The sequence below is a fragment of the Pseudochaenichthys georgianus genome, chromosome 3 (genome assembly GCF_902827115.2).
Source record: "Pseudochaenichthys georgianus chromosome 3, fPseGeo1.2, whole genome shotgun sequence".
NCBI classification, from domain to species: Eukaryota; Metazoa; Chordata; class Actinopteri; order Perciformes; family Channichthyidae; genus Pseudochaenichthys; species Pseudochaenichthys georgianus.
In genome coordinates this window covers 49,376,112-49,396,367 of record NC_047505.1, presented here as the reverse complement: position 1 = coordinate 49,396,367, position 20,256 = coordinate 49,376,112, and the positions used below count along the sequence as shown (strand labels likewise).

At 41.1% G+C, this 20,256-nt stretch overlaps 1 protein-coding gene across 4 annotated transcripts in view; it reads left to right on the top strand.

Annotated features, from left to right (window-relative positions):
• Nucleotides 1-20,027, top strand: part of adcy7 (adenylate cyclase 7) — a 111,499-nt gene extending 91,472 nt beyond the window's left edge. For 3 of the 4 annotated variants that reach the window (XM_034077324.2, XM_034077331.2, XM_071201636.1), the window contains exons 13-27: nucleotides 184-243; nucleotides 1,605-1,682; nucleotides 4,173-4,242; nucleotides 4,351-4,448; nucleotides 4,671-4,755; nucleotides 6,844-6,981; nucleotides 8,373-8,468; nucleotides 9,148-9,344; nucleotides 9,905-10,010; nucleotides 12,013-12,171; nucleotides 13,811-13,957; nucleotides 15,842-15,949; nucleotides 17,703-17,817; nucleotides 18,749-18,873; nucleotides 19,847-20,027. In XM_034077324.2, coding sequence (XP_033933215.1) covers nucleotides 184-243; nucleotides 1,605-1,682; nucleotides 4,173-4,242; nucleotides 4,351-4,448; nucleotides 4,671-4,755; nucleotides 6,844-6,981; nucleotides 8,373-8,468; nucleotides 9,148-9,344; nucleotides 9,905-10,010; nucleotides 12,013-12,171; nucleotides 13,811-13,957; nucleotides 15,842-15,949; nucleotides 17,703-17,817; nucleotides 18,749-18,873; nucleotides 19,847-19,993 — 1,729 coding nt within the window. In that variant the 3' untranslated portion in view covers nucleotides 19,994-20,027. The remainder of the gene's footprint in view (nucleotides 1-183; nucleotides 244-1,604; nucleotides 1,683-4,172; nucleotides 4,243-4,350; nucleotides 4,449-4,670; nucleotides 4,756-6,843; nucleotides 6,982-8,372; nucleotides 8,469-9,147; nucleotides 9,345-9,904; nucleotides 10,011-12,012; nucleotides 12,172-13,810; nucleotides 13,958-15,841; nucleotides 15,950-17,702; nucleotides 17,818-18,748; nucleotides 18,874-19,846) is intronic. The other variant, XM_034077338.2, reaches the window with a different exon arrangement.
• The last annotated feature ends 229 nt before the right edge of the window (nucleotides 20,028-20,256 follow it).

Here is a 20,256-nt window from a genome sequence, read left to right as displayed (position 1 = left end):
TACATAATGATTTGTAATGTAGAAATAAAATAACCAAAGGCAATCTAAACGGTACAGACAATAGGGAGGTAAACTACTCAAGCTGCTATGAAAATACGATCAATCCACAGCTTCAGTTCTTTCTTTTTGTTGGGCTCTGTTGTGATGAACTTGTGTTTTTGTTTCACTGTTGGCTCCGGACAGCTTTGAGGAGTCTCTAGACGAACCGTTCTCCTTGCCCTCGGCTCCGTTCAGCAGCTATAAGTGAGTGAGGCCTTCAGGGACCGCAGGGCCTCAGTAGTTCTCAACCCTTTGGCTCGTGACCCCTGAAGACAAAAACAAATGGATGCACGCTCTCAAGCCACTTTGTGATTGTCATCTTTGACATAATCTTAATACATCTTTGGAGTTTCCACCATTGTTTCAAAGTGCAGATTAGTCGCCAGCAATCAGTGAGATTCAAGCAGTTTGAAATGAATGAGAGTTGATGCTAAAATGACTAATTCATTTCATATTTAAAGTGGCAATAGACACGTTTTTCGCTTTAACTTGATTGTTCAATGTTATGGTTTGATCAGGATTTAGATCGGTTAGCTATAAGTGATAATATGACTAAATACATCTAATTGTTATCAGATTACCAAGGGGAAATATGTAATTAAATGTTACTAAATATAATGTTTTTCATATACAAATGGGTTAACCCTAACTCTGCCCTCAATAAAGTATATTAAAAAATATATATACCCACTTGTTCACAGTTCATATCTAAACTTAAAAAAAATGCAATATAATTATAATTCAAGAAAAGGTTGTGGGTTTTGCCAAATATTTTCCTTTGATGTCCCAAAATTGTTCGTAGTTTTCAGTAGTTATTTGACTACTTGAGTAACAAATATACATGTAGTTAAATGAGCAACAAGCTACTGAAACATGTAGGTAAACTACCGGATAATACCAAACACTTTTTAATATGTTTTTCTTGCATATTCTGTGTGTCTGAATAAATCCCAAAATGTGTCACTAGTAGTAGACTCTGAGGAAAACATAAATGAATCCATTTTCTTAGGTACGTCAATAATGTCCCTTGAAAACGCCAGGGGGAAAGTTTTGTCTATTGCCACTTTTAAAAAGAGAGCATATAAATAACAGAAAACTTGCATCACATCCTCCTCGGAGTCCCACATCTCTAAGAAGGAAGTTTTGTCCTTCAGGGTGAGAACTATCGCCTCTCCGGAGAGCCTTGCTGTCCGGACACTAACCTGAGCAGTTCTGAAACAGCTGATCTCCAGAGAAACCCTTTGCCCTCTGTTCGTGGACTGACATGCTCCCTATTAACCCTAATGGGCTGCTGTGGGTCTGTGCGTGTGTGTGAGTGCTTCCTTCCTGATGGGGGGGGTTTCTGAGCAGACACACACTCCGGCTGAATCCCTCAGAGATCATCTAACACACAGCCCTCTGCATCCTGCACACGCCCTCCATTTAACCCCATCTTTTTTCACTAATGCCTCTCAAGCAACAGCTACACCTGGACCTGAGTAACCTGCATGGCCTGATCTGGTGTCTCTCCGTCCGCCTGGTGCTTCACTTTCTTTCTTTAACCGTCTCTGTGCTCTTCGCTGCAGGAACAAATCCCAGAAGAGCAAGTTTGATGAGGAGCTGCACAACGAGATGACCACCACCATCGATGAGCTCAGCAGCAAGTAGGTCCACCGTCACAGCCACTAAAATCACATTTCAGGCACGTGTGTTGTACTTTTAGTTTATTTAGCAGAGACAATGCACATTGATACACTTTTTTGTGAATGCCTAGAGGCGGTTTTTATCTGTATTCCCTGGACAAATGATGTGAAGTCACCCTTAAAACAAATTGAACTTAAAAGTTAATTAAATAATTCAACAATACTGGAAATGCTTATAAAATAAAACGTACATATTACATAAAACAGGAAGATAGCCGCAGATTAAACCGACTGCAGACAGAGGACTGTTCAGTGCAGTAAGAATTAGTTTTAAATAAACTGAACGTGATTTGTTCTCTAAGTGTTGTTCGGATGGAGTTCAATTGTAGTGCAGCTTAAACAGAAAATACAACTTATTTTATCAATTAAGTATTAACCCAAACTGCCTCAACAATATAATTAAAACCCTTTAACTGCCAGCGCCACCATTTGGTAGAGCTCATTTTGTGTCTTGATATCTTGTTGAAAAAATAAATATAAAAGTGGAACTCCTTCTGATTCAGCCAGCTCTACCCTTTGGTTGACATGTTATGCACAAAGCAACCTCTAGATGTCGCTGTGGTTCGAACAGAAAGCCCTTCAGCGAGCTTCCACTGAGGAAGTTGGTCAACTTTTGTAAGGTAACCATCATTTTTGACATATTTTAGTGGCAGGGCACGGACTGAACATAATTAGATAACTTGATGCACAACATTTTTTTAACAAGGGTGTAATTTTTTTTTTTTTAAATATGCTCGACCAATCGGTCGAATTGGCCTTTTACGGTAAGCTAGCAATATGACTTTTTCAGAGTTTCAGAGACGTTTTCCAATAAAATATGGTAAATAAATGGCTAGATTTATGGTAATATTACTAAATCTAGTTCTGCCTTGTCAGAGTGAAAGAGTGATAATAATTTATATAGCACCTTTCATGCATGGCATTCAGCCCGAAGTTGCACACAGATGAGCAAGTTAGGCCAACACAGGATATAGACATTTGCTGTTAGGCCAGTGGTTTCCTGTTAGGCCAATTCAGCATATACAGTAACGGCCCGTCCACACAGCACCGTTAAAAAAAATCTTGAAAATCTTGGAGGTGGGCGTGTCTGAAAGCTTGGGGATTTTTTGCGACCAACAACCAATCACCTGAATCTCCCGCCCCCGACATACAAAGCAATAGCAATGTTAAAACGAAGGAAACTGGATATAAAATCCCACTGTCTCTGCCTCCTCCCTCCATGCCTGGTTCCTCCGGTTTGTATCCCGGTAAATAGTTCTGGTCGTAAAGAACCGGGTGATTTGCTACCGTAATTTCTCGTTTGGAATATGAGGAAATGAACTGGTTCTCCTGCTTACACGCGGTTTGATTGGCTAGCGCTTCTACTGTCAGATTTTCATAAACGGGATTTGATTGGCTGACGCTTCCACCTCAGCTTCAAAAGTTGAACATTGCTCAACTTTTGAATCCTGAAAATCCTGGAAATCCTGGAAATCTTCGCTTTGCTTCCCCACAATGCTGTTCGGCGAAAAGCGAGGCAAAGTGACGTCACCCCATTCAAAGTCAATGGGCAGAAGTGTTAGAAGAATTTTTAAATGCTGCTGTGTAGACGGGCCGTAAGATGAGCAAGTCTTTTTTCTTATCATGAAAAACACTTTCCATTACTTTGTTACCTTTTATGAATATATCTGAATATATCTGGTTGTATATATTGCTCATTTTCCATAATAGAAACAAATGTATAGTTTGTGTTTTATTTGAGTTTGATGCATACACATACTGTACTGTATATGATGATTGTTGAAAATGTACTTTTACCGTAGAAGGCCAGCTCGACCAGTTGGTAGAGGCTCGTAAAAACAAAACTGTGTGGTCTGGGTTAAGTTTCACTTTGAAGGACACTATAACTCTGTCTTTATATGGGTTTATGTATTCAAGAAAGATGCACTCTATTGATAAACCAGGTCATTGATGATGATAATTAACAAACAACTGTTGAGGTATTACTGATGATTTCCCTCAACTTCATAACTTAAGCACGACACCACCAGTGTGTTTTTATCGGTAACATTTGTCTCAAAGCTCTAAACTTTAACTAAATACAATTAATGTATTGACAACAATTATTACTTTTCATCCATGCTAGTGGTGTGACTTAGTCTTGGTAGCATATATATGCAAACACTGTCTTCTAACACATATTGATATCAAGATAATGCTGCAACACTTGCTGTATTTATTCAATTATGCCTCCTAAAGTTGTCCCTTCCTTCCTTCCTTCCTTCCTTCCTTCCCCTTCCTTCCCCTTCCTTCCTTCCTCCCTTCCTTCCTTCCTTCCTTCCTTCCTTCCTTTCCTTCCTTCCTTCCTTCCTTCCTTCCTTCCTTCCTTCCTTCCCTTCCTTCCTTCCTTCCTTCCTTCCTTCCTTCCTTCCTTCCTTCCTTCCTTACTTCCTTCCTTCCTTCCTCTCTCAGGCAGTGGTCTAAGACTGAAGAAAGTGGCAGTTTAGCTCTGTGGTTTCCTAAGAAAGATCTGGAGAAACAGGTTGGTTCAAAAGCATGGTTTCATATTGAGATGTATCTATGTCAGTATCTCCATTGAGGCATCCTGGTGTTGAACTATAGGTTCTGCGTCTGTGTTTCCCCTTCAAAGTACCGAGCCCTGGACCTGCCGATGTTCAAACATTACGTCGGCTGTGCCACCGTCATCTTCCTCTGCATCTTCTTGGTTCAGTTGTTTGTCACAAATGAGTGAGTATGACTACATTTCCCCCTTTTTAATCTCATAAATAACCGAGTTGTCAGCAGTTTAAACGTCACCTAAATGCAAAATCCACTTGTTCATGTCCTTTATACATAAACATGTGTCCCAGAGAAAAGGCTAACCCATTTGTGGACTCGTTCCTGCACCACTCATTCCACTCAAATCAAAAGGAGATATTTATTTGTACACACTGGTTTCCCTCTCCCCAGTCGACAGATGTTGGGCACGTCGTTCGGGGTCCTGGTGTGTGTGCTGCTGCTGACCCTGGCCATCTGTTTCGCAGGTCACTTCCAGGTCAGTGCGTTATTAAGACTTACGTTCACATTTACATGATTTCAGGCAGTTTAGGGTTATTTCGAGGCACTTATTCCCAGGCAGGTAGCACGGAGGTCTGTAGAAAGTAGAAACATCCTGTCATCAAACAACCTCTGGACGCAGGTCGAGTAAAGACGTTTTTTTGTGTCCATAAAAAATCCCACTCTGTAATGCTGGCCCTGAACTGCAGCATTACTGTTAAGTGTTTATCCCTAAAGTGGTATTAAGGAATTCCATTTCCTCGTGCTTGAGAAAATTCGATGTGAAATTCGTTCTGTATTTCTGTTTTGCGAAGGCCACTCACGATGAATAGCTTTCAGGAAGGATGTCATTTAATTAACCGTCTGTCCGTAGCCTCTCTCCAGCTTCCTCTCTTTTATTTGTGCTTATCAAACACGCAATGTACAGATGAGGTTTTTAGAGAGAAGGCGGTGGCAGACGAGGGCAGACTCCAGAGCAGACCGTAACCTCGTGCTTCTTCTCACATTGTTACGGGATCGGATGTTTCCGAGGTCGAGCTGTGAACATTGAATCTCAGAATAAATGCTGCCGTTTGAGTCAGGCGGTGTTTGCACAACATCTTCGACCCCTCTTTTTTATTTAAAGGACATTGAAAGAGAAAAACTTACATATTCTTCAGATTTTTTTTTTAGAACCCAATTATTTGAAACGCCACGCTCTTCATTTTATTTTTTATTAAAATGTATTACTTTTTGTTTTTGTTTATATATGTATTCTACTTCTTCGTATGTAGCTCAATTTGGTATATATGGTTTTCAGCAGAGGTGTAAAGTCACTAATTACATTTACTCAAGTACTCTACTTAAGTACAAGTTTGATACTTGAGTAAAAGGAGAAGTACCAGAGTGTAGGAATACTCCGTTACAGTAAAAGTCCTGCATTCAAAATGTTCCTCAAGTAAAAGTACAAAAGTATTAGCATCAAAATACAGTAAAAGTAGTCGTTGTGCAGATTGGTCCATTTCAGAATAATATATATGATATGTTTTATAATGATTGATCTTTAAAGTGTTCTCAAAGCTGGTGAAGGTGCAGCTAGTCTGAAGTACTTTGTAGACTGCAGGTTAGCTGGAGGATTTACTCCAGGTGGAACTAAAGTCTGATTTAACACTTGATTATATTTCACATCATTCATCCACATCTGTGAAGTAACTAAAGGTATTAAATACATGTAGTGGAGTAGAAGTATGAAGTAGCATAAGTACCTCAACATTGTACTTATGTTACTTGAGTAAATGTACTTAGATACTTTACACCTCTGCGTAAAAGTAGAAGTACCAGAGTGTAGGAATACTCTGTTACAGTAATAGTCCTGCATTCAAAATGTTACTCAAGTAAAAGTAGAAAAGTATTATCATCAAAATATAGTGAAGGTAGCGACAGTAAAAGTAGTCATTGTGCAGATTGGTCCATTTCAGAATAATATATGATATGTTTTATAATTATTGATCTTTAAAGTGTTCTCAAAGCTGGTGAAGGTGCAGCTAGTCTGAATGACTTTGTAGACTGCAGGGTAGCTTGAGGATTTACTCCAGGTGGAACTAAAGTCTTGATTATATTTCACATCATTCATCCACATCTGTGAAGTAACTAAAGGTATTAAACACATGTAGTGGAGTACAAGTACACCATTTACCTTTAACTGTAGTGGAGTGAAAGTACAAAGGAGCATAAGTACCTCAAGATTGTACTCATGTTACTTGAGTAAATGTTACTTTACACCCCTGCGTTGTATCCTTAGCATCATAGGTCAATAACTCTACTACAAAAGGCCAGTCCCAGTTAAATAGAGACGGGGTGAAAAGGCCATGCTTGATGTGTACACACTGCAGAGCCAGATTTAGCCGGTGTGGGAATGTAAAAGACGTAATTGAAGCGACTCCACTCTCTATATCCGATCTCCCGACACCTGACCCTTTGTTTCCTCTCAGACAGATTCTCGCTCTGGAAATAGCCGCCCATTACTCACTCACACACGATGTCTGGAGATGGATGACTGTGTGAAAGCCACGTGCGCCTCAAACATGTTTCCTCTCGTCTCTTGCAGCGCCTGCTTCCAGAGAAGCTGTCTCAGTGCCAGTGGCTGCCCGCCGTGTCCGAGGCGGTGGTGAAGCGGCCGTGCGTGCGCCTCCCTCTGGCCACCATCACCACTGCGGTCATCGTCATCCTGGCAGTATTCAACCTGGTAAGACGAGAACATCTCAACGTAACGTGTGACATTAATGCCTCTTAAAAATGACCCCACACGGATCCTCATAGTGGAACATCTCTTTTTATATTTACATGAAAAGTACTCGTTTGATACTGTCCGCTCACAACACATTGTAATTAGTAATACTGAAGCATTTTACTGTTTTACTTTACTGTAGCTGGATGTAAGGTATCTCAAATCACAGTAATGTAGTGGAACGGAAGAAGTAAGTAGAATAAAATCAAAACATTCAAAATAAATACCTCAACATTCGGGCATTTCTTGGGTAAATCTCCTTAAAGGTCATATTACACTGTTTTCATCAATATATTACAGGTCCCAGATATATCCAGAACATGGCTCTGATTGGCTGAAACACCAAACAGATCATTGCAGCATTACCCATAATCCCCTCTGTTTCAGCCCTGTTTCCAAAGTGCTGATTCTCTGTCTGTTACTTTAGATGAAAACAAGGAGCCCCTCCCCACGCCCCTCTGAGAGAGGTTTGGTTACAAAGAACTCAATGGTGCTCTAGGAGGAGATTCAGGTGATAAGGGGGGGGGGGGGGTTACCTTGGTTGCTGATTGGCTAATGGTTACTCAAGACAACACATCGTTATGACATCACAAAGTGGCCAAAATCTGATCAGCTCATTTTCAGACAGGTTTTTATAGAAATGGATCAAAAAGAGAGAGAATCTTTGTTCCTGAAACTTTCAGAGTCTCTTTCCACAGAGGGGACACATGTTGATGTAGAAGAGACATGGAGAAGAGGGGACACATGTTGATGTAGAAGAGACATGAAGAAGAGGGGACACATGTTGATGTAGAAGAGACATGAAGAAGAGGGGACACATGTTGAGAAGAGACATGAAGAAGAGGGGACACATGTTGATGTAGAAGAGACATGAAGAAGAGGGGACACATGTTGAGAAGAGACATGAAGAAGAGGGGACACGTGTTGATGTAGAAGAGACATGAAGAAGAGGGGACACATGTTGATGTAGAAGAGACATGAAGAAGAGGGGACACATGTTGATGTAGAAGAGACATGAAGAAGAGGGGACACATGCTGATGTGGAAGAGACATGAAGAAGAGGGGACACATGTTGATGTAGAAGAGACATGAAGAAGAGGGGACACATGTTGATGTAGAGGAGACATGAAGAAGAGGGGACACATGTTGATGTAGAAGAGACATGAAGAAGAGGGGACACATGTTGATGTAGAAGAGACATGAAGAAGAGGATTTTGCACAATAGGTGACCTTGAATAACCTTCCACCTGCTCACATGTTGAGTCCTTATAGCTATGTCTGTCTGCCAAACTCCTCAAAGCCTTCTGTCCGGAGCTTTCTGTCTCTCACGTCTCTGTCCTCCCTCGCAGTGCTTCGTCCCGACACCAGTCTCTGAAATGGACGAGCTGCGTCCCACCAACGACTCCCAGGAGCAGGGATCGGAGGAGGGGTTCTTCTACCTGCCTGTGAGTGATGGCTCTGTTAACCGTGGGCAACAAGGACATCGTTTCATGTCCGGCTGGATTAGATGTTTTTAATTTAAGAACAGAGAAGACGGGATGTATCTCCTTTTACAGTTACATGTATTGTTGGTATCTAACCCGCTTATTCCTTAGTACGAAGGGGTTGTATATTTTTCTTGTATATATAAGACATTACTTCTTTTCAAACATCTTGCATATTTAAAGCAAAGGTTAAACAGTGATGAGAAAATGAACAACACATATATACTTTATAAATAAATCTGCATACCCGATGTGTTCACAAAGAAATTGAATAATTATTTGCAAATAATTTTGTTATATTTTTTATTAAAAACCCCGGAAGACTTTACTTATCCCTGCTCGTTACATACAATTGTGTTATTAATATATATTAATATTAATATTAAATATATATTTATTTTTATTGATATTTGTATCCTGCTTTTTCTTTCGAATGAATAGATTGAATAACCGAGATATTTATCTATTTTTGTATTTATTACAATTGTTCCTGTTCCTGCTTATTCGCTAGTGTTTTTAAAGACCTTTACAGATCTGTTGCTCCCGTATCCTGACTCTCTCCCCTCTCCCCCTCTCCCCCTCTCCCCTCCCCCTCTCCCCTCCCCCTCTCCCCCTCTCCCCTCCCCCTCTCTCTCCTCAGTACTCGGTGTACTGCTGCATCCTCTCGCTCATCGCCTGTGGAGTCTTCCTCCGCGTGAGCTTCGAGCTCAAAGTGCTCTTCCTCACCCTGGCCTCCACGGCGTACTACATCATCATCCTCAGCACCAACAGGGAGCTCTTTGTGGACTACGGGCGCTTCCTGCACGCCCAGGAGAGCGGCAGCTGGAACTGCAGCAGGTGGGATTACAGGGAGATGAGAGGGAGCAGCTCAGAAAGGACAGCGTTCAAAGTCCTGAGCGAGAGGAAGATGCCGCGTTTAAAACGTGGAAAAGGCTTGAATTTCAGATTGGAAGCGCAGGCATTTTATCTACACTATCACTCGTATTTTAATAATTGGAACTATTTTAAAGTCCTTTTTGTTTGTTGGAGACGTGGAGCAGACCCTAGAGGAGAAATAAAATATATAATATTAGAGCATTTTCAGTTTCTTTGCTTATGTAAATATGTCCATATATTATATTTATCCCATTTGCATTCAGAGTTATAATTTAAATGTGTGTATACAATATAATATTTAAAAAAGTAAGAATAACAAAGTGCTTTTACATAAAAACAGAACCTTTAATACACGTTTTAAAAAACACAACTACACATTCAACTCAGACAAGAAAGAACCACCACAAAAGAAGACTTTAAAGTGGGTTTGGAAAGTCTTCCAGAAGACCTGACCGGTGTTGCAGCTCCCAGAATACACATGGATGAAAAGTGTGAATGAAGTCATGATTGTTGTTTTCCAGCAATTACTGCGTCCTGATCTGGCTGGGTCTCGTGAAGCACCCCCAGGTGATGAGCTGCATCTACATCACTCTGTTCCTGGTCACCATGCTCATCATCTCCCAGCAGGTAACAGCTTCCTCTTCTTCATGTCTCTTCTACATCAACACGTGTCCCCTCTTCTTCATGTCTCTTCTTCATCAACATGTGTCCCCTCTTCTTCATGTCTCTCCTACATCAACATGTGTCCCCTCTTCTTCATGTCTCTTCTTCATCAACATGTGTCCCCTCTTCTTCATGTCTCTCCTACATCAACATGTGTCCCCTCTTCTTCATGTCTCTTCTTCATCAACATGTGTCCCCTCTTCTTCATGTCTCTCCTACATCAACATGTGTCCCCTCTTCTTCATGTTTCTTCTACATCAACACGTGTCCCCTCTTCTTCATGTCTCTTCTACATCAACACGCGTCCCCTCTTCTTCATGTCTCTTCTACATCAACATGTGTCCCCTCTTCTTCACGTCTCCTCTACATCAACACGTGTCCCCTCTTCTTCATGTCTCTTCTACATCAACATGTGTCCCCTCTTCTTCATGTCTCTTCAACATCAACATGTGTCCCCTCTTCTTCACATCTCTTCTACATCAACATGTGTCCCCTCTTCTTCATGTCTCTTCTACATCAACATGTGTCCCCTCTTCTTCATGTCTCTTCAACATCAACATGTGTCCCCTCTTCTTCACATCTCTTCTACATCAACATGTGTCCCCTCTTCTTCATGTCTCTTCTACATCAACATGTGTCCCCTCTTCTTCATGTCTCTTCTACACCAACATGTGTCCCCTCTGTGGAAAGAGACTCTGAAAGTTTCAGGAACAAAGATTCTCTCTCTTTTTGATCCATTTCTATAAAAACCTGTCTGAAAATGAGCTGATCAGATTTTGGCCACTTTATGATGTCATAACGATGTGTTGTCTTGAGTAACCATTAGCCAATCAGCAACCAAGGTAACCCCCCCCCCCCCCCTTATCACCTGAACCTCCTCTAGAGCACCTTTGAGTTCTTTGTAACCAAATGTCTCTCAGAGGGGCGTGGGGAGGGGCTCCTTGTTTTCATCTAAAGTAACAGACAGAGAATCAGCACTTTGGAAACAGGGCTGAAACAGAGGGGATTGTGGGTAATGCTGCAATGATCTGTTTGGTGTTTGGAGCCAAACACTTCAGAGACATGTTTTATATATATATATTTGAGACCTGTAATATATTGATGAAAAACAGTATTATTATAATATGACTCATCACTGTACCGGATGTATTTTCTTTTTACTTCACAGCTTCTTTTGAGGCATATTTTATAAGGTCATCACCCTAAAAAATCCTCCGAACGAAACCTTCAATTTGAATGAAGTGATTTTTTAATTTGTATTAAATGAACTTTCTTTATTGAATATAACTCGTCATTGTGCGTCTCTCTTTGTGTGCCACAAGCGGGGAAGAAAGCACTTTTTCATCTCATAAAAAACGTTTATTTAGGCAATGAATAGACATGCCAATTAATACATTCAAAAGGTTTCACAGCCTTCGAAGGCGGATGTAGAATGTGACGTGATGAACGAAGTGTATTTTTCGACACAGCCCAATTTCATCCCCCACATCCCAAACATTGTAATGTGTAATTGATCTCCTAACAAGATATTTCAAGGCCTTTTACAAATGTATTTATATTGCTTATATTCACCTTCACGTGCGTATTATGTGTACTTGCGGTTCAGGCTTAATTGCGACTGCTTTGCATAGCATCGCCAGCTTTATCAACCTTTACTTGCCAAAGAAACAGTTTTTACGATGAACTGTTAAGTTATAATACTTTATCAGGTGATAAACTAACTCATTCAGATTACCACTACACGATTACTTCATCAAAAAAATGTATATTTAAGAATTTACAGCGGTGTTTGGAGTTGTGAGGAGCGCGTCAACAATGCATGCATAAAGCGGGGGAAAGGGGCGGGGCTTCATGAGGTGAAGAAACGCTGATAACCTTCTGGAAATATACGAAGAAACCAGGACAATCTGAATTAAAACGGTTTTGAGCTTCCTTCATTATTCTCTCGCTGTGTTTCGTCTGCTAGAACGAGTCTTGCTTCCGGCAGGACTTCCTGCTGAAGTACAAGAACCGCACGGAGCAGGACGAGATCGAGACCCGGGAGAACCTGAACCGCCTGCTGCTGGAGAACGTGCTGCCGGCACACGTCGCTGCGCTGTTCGTCGGCGAGAACAAGAAGAACGAGGTGAGGGGGAGGACGGTGTTATGAGGAATGTATGATAAGCAATGAATGAGTAACCAGTCAATTACAATTCATGTTATATTATGATTAGTTGCCCACTAAATAACCATGATGTATCAGCATCAATTTAAGTGACATTTAAACAGAAATATGATAGTCCTCACTTCTTCTTTAGGCAATAACTGACTAATGTATAGTTCAGTATACATTTTATGTTTTTACAAGAGGCAGATATTTTCTTAATTGATTCACCAAAGAGAAATGCATTCTGTGTTCTGCCTGAAATGTTGTGTAGCTTCTAAAATAAGGCAAAAGCTTCACTTCTGTTCAGTGTTAACTGTTCGCTTTGATATAAATGCAGGTAACTATCATGTCAGTCGTCTTTACTCACAGGTTCCCCTTACACAACACGGTGCCCATTAGCAAAGCAACGTCTTATACAACCATACACTTATCACTGTGTGTGTGAGGTTCGTTTAGATTCCTTAATTCAAATTATGAACTCATTTGTTTGGGATGAATTCAAAGTATTCTTATCTTAGCCTAAAATTGTAAGTTGTCAGTACTTCTAGAATAAGTTAAGGGAAGTTTGTATAAAAAAAACTTTAATTGAAGTCATTCCCAGCCTCCCCCTGGGGAATACAAATAAAAACACATTTTTTGAAGCATAATATACTTTACGTCAAGTATAACTTGGAGGAGAGGCATATATAAACTGTAAATAGTCCTTATATTATCACATGTATCAGTAGTTAAGAGAGGCCTGTCTTAAAAGTTACCGTACTTTTCGGACTATAAAGCGAACCTGCATATAAGCTGCAGCAGCTAAATTGTCCGTCTGTCTTGCTCTCGTTCTGTCTCTCGGTTCCACTTTTACTTTGGCGCGCTACCTGTCTCACTCTTTTCCGGCCTCCAGCTTTTCCTGCTGGAGCCCGCCGCTTAAAGGTGGCGGGCGCGGACCGGTCCTAGAGCCCGTAGGGTTAAAGGTGGTTAATTTTACCTGTAAAATCCATAGATTTAGGAGGTTCCCTAGTGGCCGTTAGCTGTACACAAAAAATGGGGGAAAAAGTCGCGGCTTATAGTCCGAAAAGTACGGTACATCTAAGCCTCACATTCTCAATCGTGGATAAAGAAAATAGTGCATACATAAAAAAAACGACATAAAACTTGGAGGAAATTCTTAAAACAATAAGCCTGTTGTTCACTTAGATCAGTGCTTCTCAAAGTGTGGTCCGCGGACCACTGGTGGTCCGTGAGCGCCCCCTAGTGGTCCGCGAGTATATTGGTAACATTTCACATTTGAAATAAATAAATAAATTTAAGTTTTCCGCACTCTCGCGGGAATATCTCCGCAATGGAGTGCGCTAAAGTTTCACTTTCGATTGCATGATAAAGCCCAGCACAACACCTTCATCACACATGTTGCCACTTGTTTGTACCATTTTTAGGCGATTTGTAATCTGTTCTAGAAAAACGATGCGATTTTGGATATCTGTGGAGTTAGGTGGTCCGCGAGTGGTCCTTGGTATGAAAAAGTTTGAGAAACACTGACTTAGATGTATGTTCTTGCCACAAGTTCTGTATCGGTAATAACAATATTCTTCTGATAGTACAAATATGAACTGTGCTTTTTCCCCAACAGGACCTCTACTATAAGTCCTATGACTGCGTGTGTGTGATGTTCGCCTCGGTGCCGGATTTCAAAGAGTTTTACACCGAGTGCGACATCAACAAAGAAGGCCTGGAGTGCCTGAGGCTGCTCAACGAGATCATCGCTGACTTCGATGAGGTCAGGAGCCGCAAACACATCCCTCTTCCTTTACACTCTGACACAGTGTATTAGTTTAGTGTCGTGGACGGTCCCCATTGATCAGCTGTCACAAACAACAGTAAACGGGGAAGCTTTAGCCGACATGGCTAATTTCCAGCTGTTGTCTGGCCAGATGATAATAGACACCTTTTTGAAATCACAATACATCAACAGCATTAGTTATAAAGAATGAAAGACAAGTAACAAAAGTTAAACAAGTACAAACCACAGACTGTCTGTGTCATGGCGAATACAGTCGCTGGTTTATTTATGTCTGTAGGCCGTTGTTGTGAGCGTGGAGCATATACAGCGTTAGCTTAGCTGATCTCCATTCAGAGAACACGCATTTTAAAAGGGTTTTTCTCTGCCGTCTGTCTGCAGACTTGTCAAAGCATTAATTCATAGTTTTTACTAACCGGTATCAGTATGTTGTTACTTCAGCATCCTTTTGAAACGTGTATTACAATTTAATCACGGTGAAATATGTTCATTGTGTTGTAGTTGCCAGCGATTCTCTCACTAGTTTAGCATACTCAGCCCGGTTGTTGGCCCGGAAAGAACTTCGATTTTGGAGAGCCAGAAAAAGTACCCGCTAGCCAGAACTACCCCGAGTGGAAACGCAACCAAAAACGGGCCAGACACGGCACGCTTAAACCGCGCTGTAGTGGAAATGCGCCATCAGTGCTCCAGATCGTTTGATTTGTAGTTTTTGATGAGTATTAACTAACCAAAGTCACACAGCAGCATGAACACACTCACATGCCTCTTCATGCTTTCCGCCACCAGCTGTTGTCCAAGCCCACGTTCAGCAGTCCATCCATCTTCCTTTACACTCTGTGATACAGGGATGGTTTCAATGCCCTAATCTGACATCGTAACTCTGCCTATGCACGTACAGTGTTAGAAGGGGGGGTTCAAGTGTAGTTGTAGATGCAAGCTACGCAATGTGATGCTGTGAACTGGGCAGCAGCCAAATGTATTATAGCCACGTTAAAAAGTCATTATCAGTTTGCTTTTCTTTTGTTGGTTAGTTTAGTTTTTGATGAGTATTAACTAACCAGAGTCACACTACTATATTATATTGTATTTGTATATATTTTATCTGTTTTAATGTGTGGCAGTGTTGGAGGAGCCTGTGACCTAAGGTTTCCATTGACATAGTTACACTGTAGCTACACTGAACAAAAATATAACACTTTTGTTTTCATGAGATGAACTCAAAGATCTAAAACAGTTTCTATTTACACAAAATAACCATTTCTCTCAAATATTGTTCACAAATCTGAAAAGATCTGTGATAGTGAGCACTTCTCCTTTGCCGAGATAATCCATCCCACCTCACAGGTGTGGCATATCAAGATGCTGATTAGACAGCATGATTATTGCACAGGTGTGCCTTAGGCTGGCCACACTAAAAGGCCACTCTGAAACGTGCAGTTTTGCTTTATTGGGGGGGTCTGGGGGGGTCTGAAAACCAGGCAGTATCTGGTGTGTGGGGTAGGGTTAGGGTTAGGGTAATGTTGTGAATCGAGTGGCCTGTGTTCGTCGTCCATAACATACGCCTGCCCATACCATAACCCCACCACCACCATGGGCCACTCGATTCACAACATTACCCTACCCCTACCCCTCACACCAGATACTGACTAGTTTTCGGACCCCGAGAAATGAGAGAAATGGTTATTTTGTGTATATAGAAAATGTTTTAGATCTTTGATTTCATCTCATGAAAAATGAGAGCAAAAACAAAAGTGTTGCGTTTATATTTGTGTTCAGTGTATGTACGTATGACTGATGAAAGCCTTGAATCCTTGACTGCAGCAGAAACAAACTCACATCCCTCTTCATGCTTTCCTCCACCAGCTGCTGTCCAAGCCCAAGTTCAGCGGGGTGGAGAAGATCAAGACGATCGGCAGCACGTACATGGCCGCCGCCGGGCTCAGCGGGACGCCCGGGCACGAGAACAATCAGGTAAATAAAAACCAATGAAGAACATACAAAACGATACATCTTGAAGCGGTTATATTGAAGATGTTAAATAGGTTTGACTCTGTTTTCCTGCTGCTTGCTTACCCAAATCATGAACGCCCAATATAAAGAAATAAGCTTGAATTAACTGAAATAATGACACTAAATAATTATATATTTGCTATGAATAAAATCCACCAACCAACTGACTTGAATAATGTTACCCTGCGAAGTCTCTTTGGGTACCTGAAAGAATACTCTATTATTATTATTTTGGATTGTCACTAATATTTTTTATTAACAGTTATTAAAAAATCATTAGTTTTATACGATGGTCAGTCTCAAAAAAAAAACTTGGAGGAGATGCTTAAACAATTAAACTTCTTTAAATTAATTAAGTTAATCTCATGTCTGTTGTGGACACGATCGAGACAGACTCCTTCATTGAACATAAACCGCTCACATCTGGGATCAGTCACAGGATTACGGCTATCGGCAGAGGGGCGAAATACGGGAAGATAAACGCTTTGAAACGCTCAAACAATTGCTCCACTCCTTCTGATCAATAAAGTTCATCTTATCTTATCATATTAAGGCAGGGGTGTTCAAACTACGGCCCGGGTGCCAAATGCGGCCTGCGGACCATTTTGAATCGGCCCTCAGCCAATTCAAAAAGTATAATGTAATACAGCCCACACATGAAACTTGTCTTATATTGTACTTCTTAACTATAAATGTAACAATATATTACACAGTAGTACTCATGTGTTAATAAACCACTTTTCAAGTAACATTTTCTAACATATCTGAGTTACAGTAATGTATTACTTTTTGCTGTAACGAAGTAATGTAACGCATTACTAATGAAATGTGGGTAATATACTACCTGTCACAATTCTCACTAACTAATTTTAACTTGAAATTAAATGGTGTTTTGTTTTTTAAGAATTTACCAACATCGTGAGACATTCCGACACCAGAGGAAAATTGTGCGGGTAGATTAGGAAGCCTGGTGTTTACCCTTCAGGCTCATCGGGTGTTCTTTCTCCCATAATGATCGCCTCGCTGCACGTTATCCCGCTTATCACACGGCCACATACTAAACAAACTACAGAGCCCATTCCGTTTCCTGTTAGTGTTCACTTCCTGTCCGCCTTCTTCTGGTGATTTATCTGACGTCCAGCGCTCCGTCTTTTAACCTCTTCTCCTTTCTCTTTCTTGATCCTCCTTAGCAACCTTCATTACAGTCCTTGACAGCGGTCTGTACTGCTGTATTAACAACGTGTCACATGTTAAGAAGTTACAATCAGAATCGAGTATTCAACTAAGCCGTGTAATACGAGTTGTTAGTAGCCTTAAGGGCCTACACGGTGGTTATGCTGCTATAACACATCGCCCTTCACTGGAGGTATAATGAGCTGCACTAAACTACATGTTAGCTTTTAAAATACCAGCCATTCTTTTGCGGTTATTTTGGTGAAAGTAATGTACATTTCAGAGACAGTAATATTGTAGTGTAACTTATTACTTAAAAAACACAGTAATAAATATGTACTGTATTACGTTTTGGCCCAACACTGCTCACGAGCATCATTTACCTACATCCGATTGATTTTGCTAACTCATAACTGAACTTACGAGGCAGTACACCTCGAGTGAGCGGCCCAGCCCTTTGTATATTTGTCTGTATGTGGCCCTCGGGGAAAGAAGGTCGGACGCCCCTGTAACATTGAGGGTCTTTGATGTTGTCCTCCAGGACAAAGAGCGGCAGCAGGCTCAGATCGGGAACATGGTGGAGTTCGCCATCGCTCTGATCGGGAAGCTGGACGGCATCAACAGACACTCCTTCAACAGCTTCCGGCTGCGCGTGGGTGAGTGGGAGAAAAACAACCTGCTTCATTCACTGAACTCTGCACGCAGCTGGGTCTGTGAAATAACACAACAGGTTTCCATGGTTACACTGGACACGGAATGCATCAATGCAGCGTTGTTGCCATGACGCTGCATTCACTGACCATCGGGTATTTGTTTCACTAGTGAAAACATCTTCATAAGATCTAGTAGCGTCTGCTATGTAATGTTTAGGGTCTTATTTTTAAGTTATATTCATTATACTATCTGCTGTATTACTGTTTATTGTCCCTTATGTATTTGTTTTCCATAAATCATTTGTTTTTTCATACCATAGACTTCATAACGCTTTCATATATTCATAAATAATCCTTAAACATAATTTGCTTTTAAAAGTCCTAAATAAATCTGTCTACAGTGCTAAATTAATTCTTCATATCAGGTATGCTCGAGTGTTGTTACTCAGACGTCCTAATAAAAAGCGTGTTTCATTCTTCCAGCAGAAGTCTCTATCTAATAATAAAGTGAGCGTCATCCTTAACCACGTCATAACGTCTGACAGCTGATTGTGAGCAGACAGTTCACAGATCAGGATAAACGTTTTAGTTTCAACATTTACATTTCTTTTGAGATAAAAGCAAGCATAAGGCATAAACACTGAAATGTGTAGTGAGTTATCAAAAAGCAGTGTTTAGTGTTAAGCAAAGACTTGTTCTTGACCGGTGACAGCATACTTTTGTTTTACTTTCAATAGGATTATAACTAAACTGACCAAACGTATGATACATCTTCATTTTGCTTCCAGTGTCCAGCCATCTGAAGCAGGACGATCAAACGTGTTCCTCTTGAATCTCATTGTTTCTCCTCGGCTTAACTCTAATCTCGTACTTCTTGTGTCACTTTAACGTTATACGATGTACCGTCAGAGTAAATCATGGGGTTCCTCTCCAGGTATTAATCACGGCCCAGTGATAGCCGGAGTGATCGGGGCGAGGAAGCCTCAGTACGACATCTGGGGAAACACGGTGAACGTGGCGAGCCGCATGGAGAGCACCGGGGAGCTCGGGAAGATCCAGGTACGCTCAGACAAACAGCGATAATTAATGTGTTTAATCTGGTGTTCCTGAACGCAACACGGCAATATATACTGTTTGATCTGGTGTTCCTGAAGGCAACACGGCAATATATACTGTGTTTGATCTGGCGTTCCTGAAGGCAACACGGCAATATATACTGTGTTTGATCTGGCGTTCCTGAAGGCAACACGGCAATATATACTGTTTGATCTGGTGTTCCTGAAGGCAACACGGCAATATATACTGTGTTTGATCTGGCGTTCCTGAAGGCAACACGGCAATATATACTGTGTTTGATCTGGCGTTCCTGAAGGCAACACGGCAATATATACTGTGTTTGATCTGGTGTTCCTGAAGGCAACACGGCAATATATACTCTGGTAAACAGAGTATATTGCTTTGTTGCCTTCTGGTGTCCCTGAAGGTAACAAAGCAATATATACTGTGTTTGATCTGGTGTTCCTGAAGGCAACACGACAATATATACTGTAGTGTGTTCAATCCTTGATAATCCATGATATGGCGTTTCATCACGGCAGTATTTAGTTTACACGGTAGCTGCCGGGTCCCGCATGAACTCAGACCCCTCCTTTTAAAACAAAAAAAGCTTTATACCCAAATCAGCACTTTTGAAACAGGAAGTGGAATGGAGGGATATGAGGCGTGGCTAGAATGGGTGATCTGTTTGATATTTTGAGCAAAACACTTAATGATAGGTGACCTTTAACTTTGGGAACTACTTACATTACTTTCCCTCTTCTAACAGCACTGCTGTAACTAAACCGTAATGCTGCCAAAATAAAGACACAATTCATAATTACTTTACTTTGTGTGTAAGAGAAGTCATGTTTTGTTCGTTGTTGAAAAGAGTTCGGTACTCCGGATGTAACATTTTAGCAACCAGACAAAATAAAACCTATAAACATGCCTTGTTTATGTTTTCTAAGCGGCATCTTTGCGTTTGTTCTTCCAGTTGACGGAGGAAACGTCCGAGGTGCTGCACAAGCTGGGCTACTCGTGTGAGTGTCGGGGATTCATCAACGTGAAGGGCAAAGGGGAGCTGAAAACCTTCTTCGTGTGCACCGACATGAGCAAGCAGCAGGGCATGGGTCTGAGCTGAGGACACACACACACACACACACACACACACACACGAAAGACCCCGCAGCGTGGTGGATGCGAGAAACTGGAAAAACATTTTTGTACTCCAGAGCTGCTGAGCGGATCAGGAGCGAAAACGGACAATCGCCATCTTTTTTCTACACACATTAACGTCCAGTGATCACTTTTGTACTTGTCCTCTTGTCTTTAACGTAGATGTTGTCGTACTAATGCCAAATAATACAGGTAAAGGACGAACAGGCCTTTTAAAAAAGAAACAAA